The following is a 21,659-nucleotide window of genomic DNA, read 5'->3' as shown; positions in this document are numbered from 1 at the left end:
TTGAGGGAAACACCGGCATTCTGATTGACTGAGGTTGCGTTACACTTTCATGATTCATCTCTCCTCCCAATCCACCTTCCTATTCTGCCTCTTGATCTGTGTCTCAGATATCTCAAAGTACATATAAACAACTGCTGAAGACATTGTGCTGTTTTGTGCCTCCACATTTGTGATGTTTCTTCCAACTAGAATGTCCCAACACCTCCTCATGACCTTAGTGACTTGCAAATTAGTTTTAATGATTCCAGATTTGGCTTAATAATCACCTCCTTTATAAACCTTCCTTTATTTCTTCCTGTGGAGGTTCTCTCACATCACCTTCACACATACCTCCATGTTAGAAATAATTTTACTGCATTAAAATCAAAGTTTATTTATCCATCCGCCTCACTAAAGAGAAACAGCGATGAGGACAGGAAACCCTGCTTTAGTTTTCTTCATCTCCCCAAGCCCTATATGACAGTGTATAGCACATTCCAAATGATTGACATTTCTGTTGTTTTTTAATAAATAATGAGTTTATTAATGAGAATTTCCTCTAGAACCTTTCTAAATAATCAGTGTGTAATTTTCACCAGGATTGTTTTCTCTAAATATGAAAAACAGATTTTAAATAAATCTTTGAGTTTATAAGCCTTTTAAAATTTGTAATCTCTAATGGCAATACATTTAATTATAAGTTATTTACCTCAAATCATTCTAATGGTTATATTAAGAAGCTATAGTCCTGGCCAGTTTGGCTCAGCGGTTAGAGTATCATCCTGTGGACCAGAGTCTCAGGTTTGATTCCTGTCAAGGGCATGTACCTCAGTTGCGGTTCGTCCCCGGCCCTAGTCAGGTTCATACAGGAGGCAGCCAGTCCATATGTCCCTCTCTCGTCAATGTTTCTCTCTCGCTCTCTCTCTCTCCCTCCTTCCCACTCTATCTGAATATAAATAGAAAAATATCCTCGGGTGAGGGTTAAAAAAAAAAGAAGCTATAACCTCGGTGCATATATATGCCTACCAATGTGCAAATACTCACAATTAATATGATGCATGTTGAACAGTATTTGAATTTGAACATCATTGGTTCCAGGTCAGTGACCCAGGGAATTCATGAAGTTTGTAAGAAAATTCTATTCTACACTGGATCTTTAAAAAAAAAAATGAAGTATATATGTATGTATGAAGAAAGAAGTTGTTCAATTGCAAAAAAAATGTTATCAAAGACCTATCACAACTGCCAGTAACAATATGAAATATAGACAATTACAAATTAAATACTTGACATTTAAACTGTAATCTTAGTTCCAGGTGTTTAAATGCCTTGATCTCTTCTCTGCTCTTCACTATTTGTCACATAGAGCCTGCCTGGAGTAAGGCATCTTGACCGTTTATTAAGGCACACTAGCATCTCTCTTTTAAAAGAAAAGACAGAAAGTGTTTTCTCAGGCTACTTGCCTGTGCTTCTGCCTCTTCATCAGGTGGTCCCCAATTTACATTTTCCAATTATCCCTGTGTCATTTGGCATTTTTATCTGACAAGTAAATTAAGATCATGAAGAAGAATGAATCTTGAGATCCTCTGTGTCCCAAGGTAGCCACATGATGTACCGTGTTGCATTGTGTCTGGAGAAGTGGCAGAGCACTGTCGGGAAGCACAGCTGCGAAATCGCTTTCTGAGAAAGCACAATCACAGGCTAGGGTCTCTGCTTCCGCAGAAGTGATCCATGCGGTTTGTGTTCGTCCACCAAAGAATTCAGTAACTGGCTGATTGGAGTAGAACAGCGCATTTTTGACATTCACTCGGTCCCATCCCACCCCCACACAATCTTAGAGGTACTTTCCCTGTTCACAGATGGCATCAGATACAAAAGAAAAGTAAAAAAAAAATGTAGTAAGCCTTGGCCCGTTTGGCTCAGCAGTTAGAGCATCAGACCAAAAGAGTTGTGGGTTTGATTCCAGTCAAGGGCATGTATCTCAGTTGTGGTTGGATCCAGCCCTGGACAGAGTCATTCAAAAGGCAACCAATTGATGTGTCTCTCTCACACTGATGTTTCTCTCTCTCTCTCCCTCCCACTCAAAAATCAATGGAGAAATATCCTCGAGTCAGGATTACAAAAAAGAAAGAAAGAAATAGAAAAATGGTAATACAATACCATGCCAATACCCCTTCCTTTAGAAATCTACTCATCCGAATCCTAGCAGGGATATATAAATAAAAAATTTAGCCTGGCCGGTGTGGTTCAGTGGTTGAGCATCAACCCATGCACCAAGAGGTCAGAGGTTCAATTCCCGGTCAAGGTACATGCCCACATTGTGGGTAAAATCCCCAGTGGGAGGGGAATGCAGGAGGTGGCCAGTCAATGTTCTCTCTCATCGATGTTTTTCTCCTCCCTTCCTCTCTCTGAAATCAATAAAGGAAAAAACACTTTTTAAATAAATTTAACTCACTCTATTTTTTATTAATTTATCTCTCAACATATTAAATGCCAAAGTACAAATGTGTAAGGATAATATCTGTAACTAGAACATTAAGCATTAATATTACCAAATATGCCGCTGTTGCATTGCACTCCACATAATTGAAGTTACCATCTAGCTGAATTGAAGTATATGTAATAAGATGAGCATCAGAACTGAGAAAATAGTGGTGGGGATAGGATAAAGTGGGTTTGAATCCAATAAATACTTAAATTTAAGAAGGGCAGCATTGTTGACCAACCTGGAAGCAAAGGAGAAAATTGTGTGAGATCTGAGTCTGAGAATTCGGGCCTGGACATCTCTAGGAATGGTGTACCCACTGCAAGGGGACAATTCTACCCTCTAGGCAATGGGGAAGACTCTGAATATTTTTATTTAATATTTTGAAGAAAAATTATCTGTCCACACAAAGTGGAATGGATTTGGAAGAGACATTGTGGAAAGGCAGTCCACTAGAAAATTGTAAAACTAGCCTATTCATGTGAGGCTGATTCCTGGAACGAGGCTGTGCCCATGGTAATGACAAGATAACATAAGACATGATAAAGATTTGACTCTGGATGTGAAGTTGTAGGGAAAGGTAAAATCAGTGAAGATCTCACTTTTCAAGCCCGTGTAGCCAAGAGAAAAACATTACCTACAAAGTCACAAAATTATGCTCATCTAGGAGAAACATTTCCTTAGCTTTCATTCATATCTCACACTCTGAGGCCTACATTATCACACTTGTGTGTTGAGATCTTACAGATTGATTAGTGTCCATTATATATGTGCCTCATTTCATAGGGTTACATCATTCCAGATTACAATAGATAACCTGAGAGGGGAATTTCTTTTCCCGAAAACAAGATAATGCTAAAGATTTTTTGTATTGGTTGTCAAATACCTTAAGATTAATTTAATTTACTGGGCACTGTCATTCCATTGCTTTGTTGAGATGTCTGCTGTGCTTTAAAAAAATCATTTTGGTAAAATGATGAGATAATATCACTTGAAATTTTTACATTTCATCAAGAATTGGGAGTCATAAATAAAACATGTGAATATAAAGCAAATACATACCATTTACTCACTGAGCAGCATTTTGAAAAACACTTTATTCTGATACCCCACACCCCAAAATCATGTAACTGCTGTCTTCAATTACTTTAAAAAGATGTTCATAACAGAAAAGAGCTAACTTTAAAAAGCTATTCCACAGAAAATGACGCAGAATACAAATGACAGATTTTACTTTGAAATGTAAATATAAACTAGAATAATCTTGATTACAGAGAGACAAAAATCTTATGCTTTCATAGAAGAAAACTCTTTGGTTAAAAATAGCCAAAATGTTTTTTTCTCATACTTTCTTAAAGACATTAAATCTATTTTTTATCTTTTTAAAAGTATTTTAAATCCAAGTAAAGAACTTTACTTTTTTTTCTTTTTAAATAGAAATAACTAAAGTAAACCAAACTTAATAATGTCATCCTGACTTATGCCACGCATTTGCTAGGTGCTAAGTCTTTGTTCAGTAACAATTCTGCAACTCTTTTTGGAAATTGCTTCCTCTTAAGGAAATGTGCATCTTTCCAAATTCATATAATGAAATATATCATCTTAATATACTTATCTTTTTCTAAGACTACAACCTCATTCCATTAAACAAAAGGACATTTTTTAAATGAACCATTCACAAATACATTTATTTTTTTAATATGGATTTCATTGTGTTTCTTTTTTAAAAAGGTTTGCCCTATGGAGTAACTTAATGTGAGTGAATTATAAGATACATTTTCTCCTATAAAACTAATTAGAAATAATCTTCTCAGGATTGAAAAATGAATAGATAATGCTAACAGACAAGTTTTCACAGAGGAATTTGTAGCTATACTATACTTCCATTTGGTAGAGAATGTTAGGGTTTATTTGTCTAAATTTCTGTTTAAATTATTAAGTCTTTGAGGCCACTAAGCAAGAAAAAACTTCTTCCCAGTGCCTTTCCTCCACCTCCTCCTCCTCCTCACACATTGTATTTCCAAATTCCTGCTCTGCTGACTCACTGCCAGGGGCTGCTTATTCTCTTCCAGAGCACCCTGAAATTTCCCTTTTGAAACAGTTCTTATACTTGTAATTATTTGTGCATTGTCTATGTTCCCTGGCGAATTGTAAATCCAGGACAGCAGTATCTGTCTCCTTTGATCATCACTGCACCCCCAGTGTCTAGCTCAGGGCCTGCCATGTCATGGGTGCTTAATAAACATTTGTGGAATGAACTAAAAAGTTCTAAAGCTTAGATTCATATTTCTAAACTCAATCTACTCAATTTGATTAAATGTAGAAATCTGTACTTTCTAGCAGCCCCTGCCTTCTGAGAAGCATTAACTTCAAGCACACAGAATAATTGGATTATTCTGATTAAAATTATATTGGGTAGACTTACTTCACATACTTAGTATAGTTACCTTCAGGGTATATCTTCTGTACATATCAAGTGGAAAGTGAGGATATGGATTACCCATAGGTTAATCTGAACCTTTCTTACCAGAATTATCTAATATAAAAAATGACTCAATTCATTTACTCATGTATTAGGCCCTAGAGCTTGAATATTATATTAGTTTCTTAAGGCTATTATAACAAATTATCACATACTTCATGGCTTAAAATGACAAAAATTTATTCTCACCATTACAGAGCCCAGAAGCACACTCTCTCCCAAGCCCTAGGAGAGAACCCATCCTTGCTTCTTCCAGCTTCTGGTCGTTCCGGGCATTGCTTGGCTTGTAACTATGTAGCTCCAGGCTCTGCCTTCGGCTCCACGTGGACTCCCCTTGTCTTCTCTTCTTCTGTCCCTTATAGGACACTTGTCACTGGATTTGGGCCCACTCAGTTAATCCAGAATGATTGATACTTTTTTTAGAGGGTTTTCTTTCTTTTTTTAATTTATCTTTATTATTAAAAGTATTACAGATTTCCCCCTTTTCTACCTCTTTGACCCCCTCCTACCCCTCCCCCACCCCTGCCTTTATCACACTGTTGTCTGAGTCCATTGCATAACCAATAAAGTTTATCAGCCTAACAACCAATTTGCATTTTTTAATCCCTTCACCTTTTCCACTCATTCCTCCAATCCACCTCCCATCTGACAACCAACAAAACGTACTCTGCATCTGAGTCTGTTTCTGTTCTGCTTGCTCATTTTGTTTGTAGATTCAATTGTTGATAGGTATGTATTTATTTCCATTTTATTGTTAATATTTTTTATCTTCTTCTTCTTCAAGAAGATCCTTCAACATTTCATATAATACTGGTTTGGTGGTGATAAACTCTTTTAGCTTTTTCTTGTCTGGGAAGCTTTTTATATGTCCATCTATTCTAAATGATAGCTTTGCAGGATAGAGTAATCTTGATTGTAGGTCTTGCTTTTCACCAGTTTGAATATTTCTTGCCTCTCCCTTCTGGCCTGCAAAGTTTCTTTTGAGAAATCAGCTGACAGTCTCTTGGGAGCTCCTTTGTAGGTAACTAACTGCTTTTCTCTTGCTGCTTTTAAGGTTCTTTCTTTGTCTTTAACATTTTGCCTTTTGACTATGATGTGTTTTGGTGTGGGCCTCTTCGGGTTCATCTTGTTTGGGACTCTCTGTGCTTCCTGAACTTGTATGTCTGTTTCCTTCACCAAGTTAGGGAAGTTTTCTGTCATTATTGTTTCAAATAGTTTTTCAATTTCTTGTTCTCTCTCTTCTCCTTCTGGCACCCCCATGATGTGAATGCTGGCATGCTTGAAGTTGTCCCAGAGGCCCCTTACACTATCCTCATTTTTTTGGAATTTTTTTTTTTTTTTTTTTTTTTGCTGTTTTGATTGGGTATGTTTTGCTTCCTTATATTCCAAATCGATGGTTTGCCTCTCGGCTTCACCTACTCTACTATTGATTCCCTGTAAATTATTGTTTACTTCAGTTAGTGCATCCTACATTTCTGACTGGTCTTTTCTCATGCTCTTTAGGTCCTCACTAAGTTCCTTGAGTATCCTTATAACCAGTGTTTTGAACTCTGCAACTGATTCATTACTTATCACCATTTTGTTTAGTTCTTCTCTTGGACTATTGTTCTGTCCTTTCATTTGGGACATGTTCTTTGTCTCTTCATTTTGGCTGCCTCCCTGTATTTGTTTCTGTGCATTAGGCAGAGTTGCTATGTCTCCTAGGCTTCCTAGGGTGGCCTGTTGTAGCAGGGTCCTGCAGGGTCCAGTGGCACAGCCTCCCTGGTCACCCCCCTGGGCCCTTGAGATGCACCCCCACCCGTGTGGACTGTCCAACCTTCTGTTGTAATTGAGTCTTGATTGCTATTGGCACATCAATGAGAGGGATTTACTCAGGCTGATCAGCTACCAAGACTGGCTGTGACCACTGACCTCTGACTTCTGACTTCTGACCACTTTGGAGGATCAGCTATACAGGGGCCCACCACAAGAGCAAGACTTACTTCAGCAGGACTCTAGTATCCACTGAGTCCACCCGTTGAGTGTGTCACTTGTGGAGGTGGTTGGATGGTGGTGCTTTGATGTGGTCTGAAGCTATCCACTAGGTGTGATGGCTCTGGGGCCTCCCAAGAGGCAAGGCCAATGTCAGCCACTGTCCAGAGCCACCAGGCATAAGCTACAAAGCAATCTATAGATGGCTGCTTCTTGTGTTGGTCTTGGAAATACCCAGGCAATGCCAAGCTGTGAATCAAGGACAGCTGCTTCTAGTGCCAGGCCTGGGGCCACTTAGAGGTATGGGGCTCACTGAGATCAGATGCTGCTTGTTTGAGAGATTTTAGGAAAATCTGAAACATGAGCCAAGACAGGCCATTCCTGTGGTAAAGCCACTGGAAACAACTTAGGTGGGCCCAAAAGTTGGGTGTGACAGGCCTTAGGGAATCGCCAGGGTGGGGCAAACAGTGTGAGCCAGGTTGCTGGAGTCCCAGATATGGTACTTGTCTGCAGGTCCCTACAAAAAGGGCTCACCAAAGGCACAACAGCCTCTACCAGCACGTCTGTCTGGGAGAAAGCTGCCCCTCCAGCTCTCACTCTGATGCCAAACAACTCTGTTCTCCCCCATATGTCTCTGGTGCCTTTCAAGCTGCCTCTCATCCATTAGAGCCCAGAGGCGGCGAGTCCAAGTAAGTCCATATGTGGGCCCTTTAAGAAGACTGCCTGGGACTCTAGACACCTCAGCTCCCTCAGCCTCGGTTCCTGCTGGTTTTTACAGCCAGAAGTCATGGGAACTTCTTTCCTGCTGGTTTTTACAGCCAGAAGTCATGGGAACTTCTTTTCCTAGCCCTGGAACCCTGAGCTGGGGGCCCTGGTGTGGGACAGGGACTTCTTACACCTGGGGGGGGGAACCCTTCACAGCCAAGGTATCCTCCTGATTTTTATTCACCACATGTGAATGTGGGACCACATCCTCACCTCCACCCCTCCTACCAGTCTCCATGTGGCTGCTTCTTTAATTTTGTAGTTGTAGCTCTTCCATTCAGCTCTATTTCAGGTGGTTCTGAATGATAGTTGTTCTGTAGTTTAGTTGTAATTTTGATGTGGTTGTGGGAGCAGGGGAGTACTGCATTTACCTACACCACCGTCCTGACAAAGTCTCAGATAATTGATATTCTTAACTACACTGGGAGAGGGTAGAGGAGATGTCGTTATTCTACTTACTCTAGATACTACAGTGAATAAAGTCCCAAGTCAAAAAAGATAGATTACAAAAATAGCAATTTAAAAAAAAGTGATAGGGTATATGGACTAAAGACCTAATCAAATCCAAACAATCAGAAACAAAGCTTCACAAATCATGTGATGTTCAGTAGAAGGATTGAATAAGAATTCACCATGAGAGCAAATTTGGCACACATTCAAGGAACTAGAAGAACTTAGCATGGTTAGAGAATGATAAGAGAAGAATCTGGAGATTGATAGGTATATACTAGAGCCATTTGTATAGACCCTTATTAACAAAGTTAAGGGCTTTGGGTTTTATCATGAGGTAAAGACATTGCTCTGTGACTGATCAGCACCAATATGATAAGAAGGCAAAAATTATCGCTGTCAGGACCAAGAGCTGCAGCAGGTCCTGAGTGTTCCTTTTATTTTCATATGGCAAACTTTATTTTCAAAAGGCACACAATTATATAATCATCTCCTCCCTCTTAACTTTGAATACATGGTGTCAATACAGTACTTGCTACCTGGCTGCCATGAAAATATATGCTTTAGGTTTAAAACTCTTGAACTATATTATATATTTTACAAATACAGCAGTTGCTAAGTAAATAATGTTTTCCTTTTAAATGCCATTTTCTTTCTCTACAAACAGTCAATGTTGTTTTCTATAACATCTGTTTCTTACAGTTTGTTACTCAATAATTTTTAATGAGAAAATGTGACATTTTAGAGCATACATTAATTCCCATATCAATGCTAGTTTGAAAATTAGAAAATTCAGTCAGGACCTAATAAAAATCTTTGCTATGTTTTTGGATAAGATGCAACTATTTAACTTGTTTCTGTACAGATTGAAAACTCAACATTTAAATAAACTGCCTGAAAACATCTTGATTAAATCATAGTGACTAAAATCTAATTACAAGATTTAATATATTTCTTATTGAAAACTAAACATCAATTACTTTTGTTTTATTTGCATACATATTTCTTAAGAGGCATCTTAAATGCTGTGTCTGGTATCTTACCGACTCAATAATAACATTTAAGGTTCAGATATTCTCTAGTAGATATGCCATTTTTATGAGGAAGTCATTACTCTAGATACAAATTTACATGTGGTATACTGCATACTTGATTCCCAGAGAAAGAACTACTTTTGTGGAAGCCTTAAAGTATTCAAGTTTAATAAATTAATATGGTGGAGAATTAAGTGGTTTGCTTGTCAGTTATATTCTTTCTTTGATTCAATTTGCTGCTTATCACTGATTAAATTAATGGATTTTTATAGTGATCAAAATTAAAATCAAGCTTTATTCAAGTTAAAGGATATTAAAGGGACTGATTGATTTAGTATTTTGAAATATTGATAATTAACTGAATTATTACTCTGAGTTATAGCATAAGAAGGAAAATGAAACAATAATCTAGAAGCCTGAATTCTGGTGATAATCATGTGTGAGCTCAGGCAAGTTCTTTACCTTCTCTGGGCTTCAGTTTCCTTACTGCTGTTATTAAGCAATTGTCCATATCCTATCCCTCCAAAAATTATATCCAATTAAAACTGTAGTACAGTAATACAAAGGAGAATTTTTAATGAACTAATTGAACTAATATATTTTAAAGGTTTCTAAAAGGCAACTCATGCAGTTTCTTTTCTTTAACTTCTTTTTTTTCCATTTATTATTTATGTGTTTTTGTTACAGATATTTCTCATTTTCCCCCCATTGACACCATCCTCCCCTTCCCCCCTGCCCCATCCCCAGCTTTGTTGTCTATGTTCATTGGTCATGCATATGTGCATGTAAGTAAGTTCTGTGGTTTATCTCTTCCCCCACAAATCCTCCTTCCTCTGAGGCTTGTCAGTCTGTACCCCACCTCTATGCCTCTGGGTTAATTTTGTTCAGCAGTTTGTTTAGTTCATTATATTCCACAAATAAGTGGGATCATGTGATATTTGTCTTTCTCTGCTTGGCTTGTTTCACTTAGCATAATAATCTCCAGGTCCTTCCATGCCATCTCAAAGGATAAGAGAACTTTCTTTCTTAAAGCTGCATAGTATTCCATTGTGTATATGTACCACAGCTTTTTAATCCACTCATCTACTGATGGACACTTGGGTTGTTTCCATCGTGCAGTTTTAAGGTATGATTTTGTCAATGAGAGAAGTAGTATTTTGGTGCCATATGTTATCTAGTCTTTTCATCAATAAAGATGAAATCTGAGCACCAACTATGTACATGTGTCCTTGTGTTGTGGAGGTGGAATTTATAACTTTAAATTTGAATTAAGTGCTATTAAATATATAGGCAGTCGTTCTTTCTCTTTCATCTGAGAAAAATCTTTATTTTTCCTTCACTTTTTAAAATAAATTTATTGGGGCAACATTGGTTAATAAAATTATATAGATTTCAAGTATACAGGATGGTCATTCTTAAAACAAATTATGCAGTAATTTTTCCACTTTGTGGAAACAAAGACATCAAAAGAGTGTGTAAAACCTGGTTTGTTGGCCAAAGTATTTAAGGGATTAAATTAGCAATTACATAAACAAACACTTTAGTCCATCTGCTGATTTAATTTTTTAGCACATACTTAATCTTAAGAGGAATCTCTCTATTGGTATTTTTGTAAAAAGAAGGAGTTAAGCTGTGGATTATGACCTTAATCTTCAGCCCTAGTTGGGGTTTGCATCCTGTGTGCCCAATAAAGGGTTTTTGGTATCCATTTTTACATTTTCACGCATATACTAAGTTGTAAAGTAACTTTTGTAAAGAAATATTACCCAGGGAAATTTTAATCTCATATATGTGTTTCAGCTTCGGACATGGCAGCAGAACAGGGGCAGATTCTCGTGATAGCCACCGCGGCGGTTGGGGGATTCACTCTTCTCGTCATTCTTACTTTGTTCTTCTTAATCACCGGGAGGTAACTAAAGTATATCAGATTATTCCCAGAATTTGCTAATATCCTTTTTTTTTTAATGCACTGTGTATTTAAATGCTCTTAAACATAACAAAGTTCACCTGCGAGAAGAAGGGATAGGGTTCGCTCTGCTCTGAGAGCGACGTCGTAGGAGGAGAGAAGCATGTGGCTAGTTCTCTTTATCAGCAGGTCCTGGAATGGGAAGCAGCCAAAGACTTGATGAAAACACTTTGAAAGCTGTGAATGATGAAATTCTACTTAATAAGTTAATTCTGAGTTTTTCCTTTACTACAATCAAATTAAATCATAAAAGGGATTAAAATAAAATTTTACAGCGAGAGTGAACAATTTATATGAAAGATCTTTTAAAACTTAGTCTTACAGAAATGTGTTATTTTCAACCCATTAAATATTTAAAGAATTATATGAATTGGTTTTATAAATTCAATATATATTAACTTTAGAGTAATATGGATGAATATTTAAAGTAATTATACATTTAACAAAGCAAAAGACCTAGATTTGAATCCTGACTACTGGACTAGCTTCACCCATCTAAACCTTAGATTTCATACATATTATCTTCATTTAATACAGAGATGTGAATGAAGATAATATGTATGAAATTATTTAAACTACTAAGTGTTAACTTTTTATTGAACCCTGGATATTAGGCCCAGACTTCTGTCAGAAATTTGAGTATCTTCAGATCACCATATTTTTATTCCTTCTAGATTATCAATAGGGAAACAACAAAGAACTTGAAAGTTTTCCTGCCTAACCAGTGTGGCTCAATGGTTGAGCGTCCACCCATGCACCGAGAGGTCGCCGGTTCAATTCCCGGTCAGGGCACATGCCCAGGTTATGGGCCTGATCCCCAGTGGGGCGCATGCAGGAGGCATCCAATCTATATTCTTTCTCATCGATGTTTCTATCTCTTTCTTCCTCTACCTTCCTCTCTCTCTAAAATCAATAAAGAAAAAAAATTTTTTTGTTTAAGAAAGTTTTCCTAATAGTTGAAACACACACATTCTAAAAAATACCAATGTCATGATTTTAAACTACAATAAGTATTTCAGTCAAACAATACACATCAATGCTGACCACAGCTAAAGTACCATTTCTACTGGAAAACCCCAGTATTTAATAATAAGCAGAAATAACAAGTAATTCCCTTCAGGGCCAGTAGTTCAGTGAACTAGAAACAACTGTTGTGTTATTGATTTTTAAAACTCTACTTATATATATAATTTATTAAAATTTATTTAAAATGAAAGAGGATATGCATATATGAAAAAATTGTTATCTATACTTTTGACAGAAGAGCAATAAATTAATAGTTCTTAGCACTTTCAAGTGTAGGTTCCTGACAAAATGTAACTGCTACCCATCAATAGTGTATCCGATTTGATTGTAACAAACTTACTTTTACAGAATCTATCAAGGAACAAAGAAACACGTGAATACTCCAATGTGTTTAAGTTGAACTGGTGACTTCTTTATGAAGTAACTGTAGAAGGGGCACACTTACCTTATGTTTACTTAAAATGTTCATGTGTATACACAGACATAGTATTGCTCCTGTAATTAGCAGTGTCTCAGAATCACCTGCTTTGAGGGCGTATTAGCTGATAGAAGAATGCTAGCTATAACAATAAGAAAAAAATGTATGTGAAAGAATGCAGAAAATGATGACAAATTCATCCCATAAAAAGTACTTGTTTGGTTTCTCTCTCACATCAATGTTTCTCTCTGTCTCTTTCCTCTCCTCCCTCCTCCAAATCAATAAGCAACATATCCTGAGGTGAGAATTAAAAACAAGTGCTAGTTTGGACATACCTTGGCACCACCAATATTGTCCATTGTTCTCCTGTTTCTCCCTTTACACCTGGAGCTAACCTCTGACAGCTTCTCGCCATCATCACAGCATTAACACAATTATCTTTTACAGTGGACAGAAAACAACATTTGGTGTTTCTAACCCAACCAACCATTAGGTAGAAAACAAAATATTCAATATTATACCTGCAAACACCAAACATCACCTACAAAATGCTTAATCACTAGCAGAAGACAATTGGTTATGTAAAGAAAAAATAAAACCCTACACCTCTTGGTGGAGATCTAAGCTTGTTTGCTTCAAAAAAAAAAAAAAAAGATTAGATTTTTTTCTGATCCTATCTAGTACCTTTTTACAAGAGGGATTAGAAGACAACAATGCCTAGGAAGGGGGGGGAGGGGGAATGCTGGCAGTTAATGTGGCAAGTCTGTAAAAAGGAAAGAAAAAAGAGAATAAAAGCATTTGAGTACATGTAAAGTCACTATGACAATTTGGTTAGGTTAAAAAAATCAAAATGCCAACATTTTGGGAGTTGCTACATGTTTAGAAAACTTTATTAGAAAAATGTTAAGTAGAAGAATAAACCCTACTATGTTTTCATTGCCATTTGTAACATAAGTACTGTCCATAAATTATACATTTGGGGGCACTGATATCTTGCTAACACTCTATCGTGGAGTTGCATATCACATAAAGATAATTAGTTTGGAGCCTAGAAAGATTATTCAGTTATTAAAGTTCAATGAAGTCCTATAAGGTGATCTTAATTCCAGTAATACAAATTACATTAACTAGATTGTGACAATTTAGATGTGACGGTTAATTTGATTCAGAAATATTTCTATTTTCTTGCTTGAAAGTTTCCTTGAAGAAATTTGTGGTATTTTCTTTTCTTTTTTTTTTTTTTAAATGTTTTTATTGATTTTTCGGAGAGAGAGAGAGAAACATTGATGTGAGGAAGATACATTGATTGACTCCCTCCTGCACACCCCCTACTGGGGATGGAGCCCACAACCCAGGCATATGCCCTGACTGGGAATCAAACCAGGACCTCTCAGTCCATGAGATGACGCTCAGTCCACTGAGTCATACCAGCCAGGCATGAGGTATTTTCTTAAGTATGATTTTATTTAAACAGCAATGTCATTTATCCCCAATTTAAAAACTGACTCTAACTTCATAATGGAAATTGATTTAACTGACATTTTTAATAGTAATTCAAAAATGGCAAACTTGGATTTAATTTTTAAGTTATATGTATTTGTAGAATAGGAGTTAAGGCCTTATTTTCTCAGCGAGTACAGTATTTTAGCAAATGATATAAATAGCAAATATACAATGATATAAATAGCACATAAATATGTGGAAAAGCATTTCATTAAAATAGAAAATATTGCCTTGGCATGAAAGCAGACATATAGAACAATGTAACAGAATAGAGAGCCCAGAAATAAACCTATGCATATATGGTAAATTAATATTTGACAAAGGAGAGGCAAGAACATACAATGGGGTAAAGACAGTCTATTCAATAAAGGATTTGGGAAAATTGGACAGATATGTGCAAAAAAAATAAGTCAGACCACCTTCTTACACCACATACAAGAATAAACTCAAAATGGATTAAAGACTTAAGTGCAAGACTCGATGCCATAAAAATCCTATAAGAAAACGTAGGCAGTAAAATCTTGGACATTTCTTGTAGCAATATTTTTTTCTGACTATATCATCCTGGCAAGGGAAACAAAAGAAAAAATGAACAAATCAGACTGCATCAAACTAAAAAGTTTTTGCACGGCAAAAGAAACCATCAACAAAATGAAAAGACAGCCAACTGAATGGGAGAACATATTCACCAATGATACATGTGATGAGGAGTTAATATCTAAAATTTATAAATAACTCATACAACTCAACACCAAAAAAAAAAAAAAAAAGACACTTCTCCAAATGGGATATACATATGGCCAATAAACATATGAAAAGATTCTCAACATCATTAATTATCGAGGAAATGCAAATAAAAACCACAATGAGATATTACCTCACACCTGTCAAAATGGCTATCACCAATAAATCAACAAACAGCAAGTGTTGGAGAGGATATGGAGAAAAGGGAACCTTCGTGAACTGTTGGTGGAAATGCAAATTGGTGTAGACACTATGGAAAACAGTATGGAGATTCCTCAAAAAAGTAAAAATGAAACTGTCTTCTGACTCAACGATTCCACTTCTGGGTATATCTCCGAAGGAACCCAAAACACCAATTGGAAAAAAATATATGCATCTCTATGTTCATTGCAGCCTTATTTACAATAGCCAAGGTATGGAAGCAAGCTAAGCACCCATCAATAGTCAAGTGTATAAAAGGCTGTGGTACATTTAGCAATGGAATATAACTCTGCCATTAAACAAACAAACAAAAAAAGAAATCTTACCATTTGAGACAGCATGGATGAACCTAGAGGTTATTACAATAAGTAAAATAAGTCAGAGAAAAACATATACCACATGATTTTATTTACTTGTGGAATCTAAAGAACAACAGAAACAAACAAAACAGAAACAGACTCATAGACACAGAGAACAGACTGATGGTTGCCAGAAGGGAGGGGTTTTGGGGGACTGTGTGCAAATGTGAAGAGATTGAGAAGTACAGATGCGAAGTTACACAATAGTCATGGGGATGTAAGTACCACATAGGAAAAATAGCCAATAATATTATAATAAGTATGTATGGTGCCTGTTGGTTACTGGAAATATCAGGGGAACATTTTGTCAAGTATATGGTTGTCTAACCACTATGCTGCACAACTAAAACTAATACAAAATAATATTGAATGTAAACTGTAAAAAAAAGAAAGTAAACTAATTGAAAAACATTTTTTTCTTTATTGGTTTTTAGAGAGAGAAAAAGGGAGAGGGAGAGAGAAATAGAAACATCAATGGGAGAGAACATCAATTGGCCACCTCCTGCATGTCCCCCCACTGGGAATCGGTTCCACAACCTGGGCATGTGCCCTGACCAGGAATTGAACCGGCGACCTCTTGGTGCAAGAGTCGACAGTCAACCACTGAGCCACACCAGCTGGGCTAATTGAAATTTTTTAATTAAAAAATTTTTAAATAGAAGAAAAAAATATACTGCCTTAACATATAAATATGACAAACTTAAGACATTATAGTCATTGTACTTACATAAGTTTGGCCTAATAAATTTGAGAGATGGGCTCAAATGTTATCCTTTCCCGAAACAGAATTTGAATACTGCTTAAAAAGAGAAATTAATGATGAAGAAAAATTTGTACTAAATTATTTTTAGCTTTCCATGTTCAGGCTTGCCAAGTTATATGACATCAGAAACTGCTTTAACATTCTTCATTCTGGGGAAAACAATTTTAGTTGCATAAGATACAAATAATTCATTTTGAAATATCTCTTAAGCACTTTGTTAGGGGAACTTTCATTGGAAATTATTCTGTGAAAACTGTAAGACATTTCTGAATAAGTAATGAATTTGCCATAGGATTTGAAGCAAAATTCACACTTACAGAACGGATTGTGTGCCACAGAAGTATTCTGTTTAACCACTTGCAATTAGAAATTTGATGAACTGTCAGATCACATGGATGTTGATGAATTTATGCATGTTGAAGAAATCATGGGAGATAAGCATCTGCTTCTGTTCTTCAGAGATAATTATCCTGAGAGAACAGACATGCCCCTACCAAATTTCTGACATTAAAAAAAATCATACCATTTACCAGTGAAACTGGAAGATAGTTAATTTCTGAGATTCTGACTCAAAAACAATTTTTCATTTTGACCTTTAATTTGTTTCACTAACTCTAGCTATTAGAAGTCATATAAGAAAAGACATGATGGTTATTGATGATTATAAAATATTTCCCAAGATTCCTATTATTTGGATCAATTAATCCACTTGAGAGTATTTTATTCTTATCTGAGGCTAATTTTGATGCCTACAAAAACAAACAAACAAACAAAAAAACTCTGTGGAGTATTTTCACATATTAAAATGATGTTCTTAAAACTGGTTTTTAAGACAAAGACTTTGTCCATTAGTGATATGTATTTTAATTGGCTTTGGTTCTCATCCAGCACAATTCTAAAATTAAGACTCTGTTTACTTTTTCTAAAAGGTGCCAATGGTACATAAAGGCAAAAATGAAGTCAGAAGAGAAGAGGAGAAACCACTTACAGAATGGTCATTGTAAGTAGTGAAGGAACTCTCTTCCATTGTTTTATGTTATTCCAGCAATTCAAGGGTTCCTTGTAAACTTGGATCAGTGAGTTAAGAAAGCCGGAAAATGTGTTTCCAACCTTTCAGCATTAAGACTTTTCATCTGGTTTCCAGGTTTGTTGGTGGAAAGTGCACCTGTTTCTCATTAAGTGATATTGCTTTTCTCCTAATTTTTGCTGAAAAACACGACAGACTGAAATGCTAAAAGTACAAGATGACTGAGTATATCTAGTTATTTACCACTCACAATGTCTCCAGCATATGAACTGGTTTTATTTAGTGGAGCCACAGAAATATTATGGAATCTTTATTCCTTCTTGTAGGAACTGTCATTTAAACATACAACAAATCAATTTACAGTTCATTAACACCAAAAAAGAAAATCAGCTCCTTAACTCTGAGAATGTGTATGAAACCTTGAACTGAATACAAGGTTATATCCATTTTAAGGTTCTCTTCCCAAGCAAGCTGTAATGACCACTATAGTTGGTTTGATAATTGCCACCCTCTCCTCCCCAATGCCCCCCTTCACCTCCACCTCCAAATGGCAAACTACTTTGTCAAGACAGTTCCTCTGTAGTGAGATGCTGAATTAACAAGAAAGGAATGTTCTCCGATTAACCACAAGATAGAGATAATACATGAGGAAAGTTGTTTCACTATTTAAGCTCCTCTTCAACTTCAAATTGAGCCAAATGAATAAGGGACTTTTACAACTATATCACCATCCAGGAGAGGGAGAGGATTTAAGTGAGAAAACTTGAAACTAGAGGGATGATTTAGGGCTATTTCTGAGACTCACATGATTTCTCATAGAGTGGTCGAAGAGCCATCTGCATTAGAATCTTCCACTCTCACTCACCAAAGTTCTGTCTGAATCAGAAGGTCCAGGGTAGGGCCAAGACATGCGCCTTTTAGCAAGCTCCCCCAGGCTGTTCTTTTGTACAATAAGTTTGAGGCTCCCTGCACTGGCAGGGAAGGGAGAGCTGAGACAGACGATACCAGGCATGGGATGAGCTGGAAATGCTGGAAACAGATGCAGAAACCGGGATCCAAACACCTGGACAGATAACTTATGCTGAGCAACCTCAAGATTCACTGTGGGGTATTTAGAACTGAAATGCAGAAGGGATGCTCCTGAGGTATTTATTATGTTTTCCAACTAGCAGTTTAACATAAACTAAACCAGGTGGGCCCAGCAAGAAGCAATGAAAATAACCTGAGGCAGTCAAGGAGGTAGAAGAAAGATAACCCGATGCTTTGAAAGACGGGGATAAGTTAAATGAGTAACCAGAAAGTCAAAATTAGAATTTAGTTGGAGTTTTCTTTCTATACTACATATATTGTGTTAACAAGAACAAGGGTGATATTACCTAATCAATTTATTTCTTAAAAATATCTATCACCTTATTTAATTGAATGGTTGAATTTTTAAAACCATGTATGAGTTCATAACGAATACCTGTTATCTGTGCCTAAAGTAATGTTATCAGTTAGATGCTACTGATCATCTAGTAGTAGCCACTGAATTTGAGTTTATAGTTTTCCAACTGAAATCATAACTCCTACTAAATTTTAAAATGTCGTATAGAACACAAACAAGAGGTACAGATAATCTATACTCCTTTTCTCCAATCTAAACTTTGGGAAATCAAAAAAAAAAGGATGCCAGCTCTGGCCAATGTAGTTCAGTTGGTTGAGCATTGTACCTTGCACCAAAAGGTAGTGGGTTTGATTTCTGGTCAGGGCACCTACCCAGGTTGTGGGTCCGATCCCACATTAAGGTGCATGCAGGAGGCAACTGATGGAAGATTTTCTCTCACATCAATGTTTTTCTCTCTCTCTCCCCCTTCCTCTCTCTAAAAAAAATCAACAAAAGCATAGCATTTTAGAATATTGTCAATTCTAAGTATACCTATAAATATGCTTCACTAGTGCCGTTTTGAGAAGTACTGTACTAATCTTCTCATGGGTGCATATTCAGTACAAGAAGATAGTAGGCAAAATATAGGCAAAAAATAAATAAAAGAAGGCAGCAGGCATAGACTCATGAAGTAATTTATTGCTAATAATGGGGACTTCATTACCTCTTCTAAACTCACTTTATTATCTTTTGTTTGCTTTCTTTTGAGATTTTTTTTTTCTTGAAAGAACATGTTTCTAAGTAGACCTAGACAACACTTAATGCAGTGTGTTATATGGCTTTCAAAAGCTAAGAAATCACAAAACCAAATATCATCGATTATGGCACAAATTTACATTGATCTTTTAATCCCTACTAATTCATATTCAATAGTAACTTATATTCAATATTATATCTATGCAAAGGCCAAATGTTTTCTATATGCTTCTTTTTTATTTTTAAAAATAATTTGGATTTTATTATTTTGTTATTATTATTTTTTTTGTTACAGATGTTTCTCCTTTTTTACCCCATTAACATCCCTCCCCCCCCCCCGCCCCATCCCCGGCTTTGTTGCCCATGTCCATTGGATATGCATACATGCATATAAGTTCTGTGGTTTATCTCTTCCCACCCCTAACGACCCCCTCTTCTGAGGGTTGTCAGTCTGCACCCTACTTCCATATTTCTGGGTCTACCCTATTCCTCAGACTGTTATATTCATTATATTCCATATATAAATGAGATCATGTGGTATTTGTCTTTTTCGGCTTGGCTTGTTTCACTTAGGATAATACTTCCCAGGTCCCTCCCTGTCGTCTCAAAGAATAAGAGATATTTCTTTCATACAGCTGCATAGTACTCCATTGTGTATATGTACTACTACTTTTTTATCCATTCGTCTACTGATGGACACTTGGGCTGTTTCCAGATCTTAGCTGTTGCAAATAGTGCTGCTATGAACATGGGGGTACATATATTCTTTCTGATTGGTGTTTCAGGCTTCTTAGGGTATATTCCTAGAAGCAGGAACACAGGGTCAAATGGAAGTACAATTTTTACTTTTTTGAGGTAACACCATATTGTTTTCCATAGTAGCTGCACCAGTCTGCATTCTCACCAGCAGTGCACTAGAGTCCCCTTTTCTCCACACCCTCGCCAACACTTGTTTGATGATTTGTTGATGGCGGCCATTCTGACAGGTGTGAGGTGATACCTCATTGTTGTTTTAATTTGCATCTCTCTGATGATTAGTGATGTTGAGCATTTCTTCAAATGTTACCTACATTTTCTTCTAGAATTTTTATGGGTTCACAAGTCACATTTAAGTCTTTTATCCATTTTGAGTTTATTTTTGTGTATGGTGTAAGTTGATGGTCTAGTTTCATTTTTTGGGATGTAGCTGTCCAATTTTCCCAAGACCATTTATTGAAGAGGCTGTCTTTACTCCACTATATGCTCTTGCCACCTTTGTCAAATATTAATTGAGTATATTGCCTTGGGTCCATTTCCAGGTTCTCTACTCTGTTCCACTGGTCTATATGCCTATTCTTGTGCCACAGCCAGACTGTTTTGATTACAGTCACTTTGTAGTATAACCTGATATCTGGTATTGTGATCCCATCTACTTTGTCCTTTTTCAAAATTGCTGTGGCTATTTGGGGTCTTTTTTGGTTCCATATGAATTTTTGAAGTATGTGTTGTAGTTCTGTAAAATATGTCTTTGGTATTTTGATGGGGATTGCATTAAATCTATAGATTGCTTTGGGTAATATAAACATTTTACTGATGTTAATTCTTTCAATCCATGAACAAGGTATGATCTTCACGTTTTTATATCATGCTCTATTTCTTTTTTCAATGTCCTGTAGTTTTCTGTGAATAGGTCCTTTACTTCTTTGGTTAAGTTTATTCCTAGGTATCTTAATTTTTTTGGCATGATGGTAAATGGGATTGTTTTTTCAGTTTCTCTTTCTGTGAGTTCATAATTGGTGTATAAGAATGCCTTCGATTTCTTGATGTTAATTTTGTATCCTGTTACTTTGCCAAATTCATTTATTAAGTCAAGTAGATTTTTCATGGAGACTTTAGGGTTTTCTATTAATAATATCATGTCATCTGCAAATAATGACAGTTTCACCTCCTCTTTTCCAATTTGGATCCCTTTTATTTTTTCTTCCTGTAGGATTGCTGTGGCTAAGACTTCCAATACAATGTTAAATAAGAGTGGTGAAAGTGGACATCTCTGTCTTGTTCCTGTTCTTAAGGGAAATTTTTTTAGTTTCAGCCCATTGACTATGATGTTGGCTGTAGGTCTTTCATATATGGCCTTTATTATGTCGAGATATGATCCCTCTATTCCTACATTGCTGAGCGTTTTTATCAGAAATGGATGCTAGATTTTGTTGAATACTTTTTCAGCGTCTATTGATATGATAATTTGGTTTTTATTCTTCGTTTTGTTTATGTGGTGTATCACGTTTATTGATTTGCGAATATTGTACCAGCGTTGCATCCCTGGAATGAATCCCACTTGGTCATAGTGAATAATTTTTTTGGTGTATTGCTGGATCTGATTTG

The 21,659-nt window shown here is 36.3% G+C and overlaps 1 protein-coding gene across 1 annotated transcript in view; it reads left to right on the top strand.

Annotated features, from left to right (window-relative positions):
- The window catches only part of EPHA6 (EPH receptor A6), a 1,023,649-nt gene that overhangs the window by 708,584 nt on the left and 293,406 nt on the right, over nt 1-21,659 (top strand). Inside the window, exons 8-9 of the mRNA XM_036242820.1 lie at nt 10,967-11,075; nt 17,076-17,146. Coding sequence (XP_036098713.1) covers nt 10,967-11,075; nt 17,076-17,146 — 180 coding nt within the window. The remainder of the gene's footprint in view (nt 1-10,966; nt 11,076-17,075; nt 17,147-21,659) is intronic.

This window comes from Molossus molossus, unplaced genomic scaffold, assembly GCF_014108415.1.
Source record: "Molossus molossus isolate mMolMol1 unplaced genomic scaffold, mMolMol1.p scaffold_m16_p_5, whole genome shotgun sequence".
Taxonomy (NCBI): Eukaryota; Metazoa; Chordata; class Mammalia; order Chiroptera; family Molossidae; genus Molossus; species Molossus molossus.
Note: the sequence above shows the minus strand (reverse complement) of the source record. Positions and strands in the feature narration are given on the sequence as shown.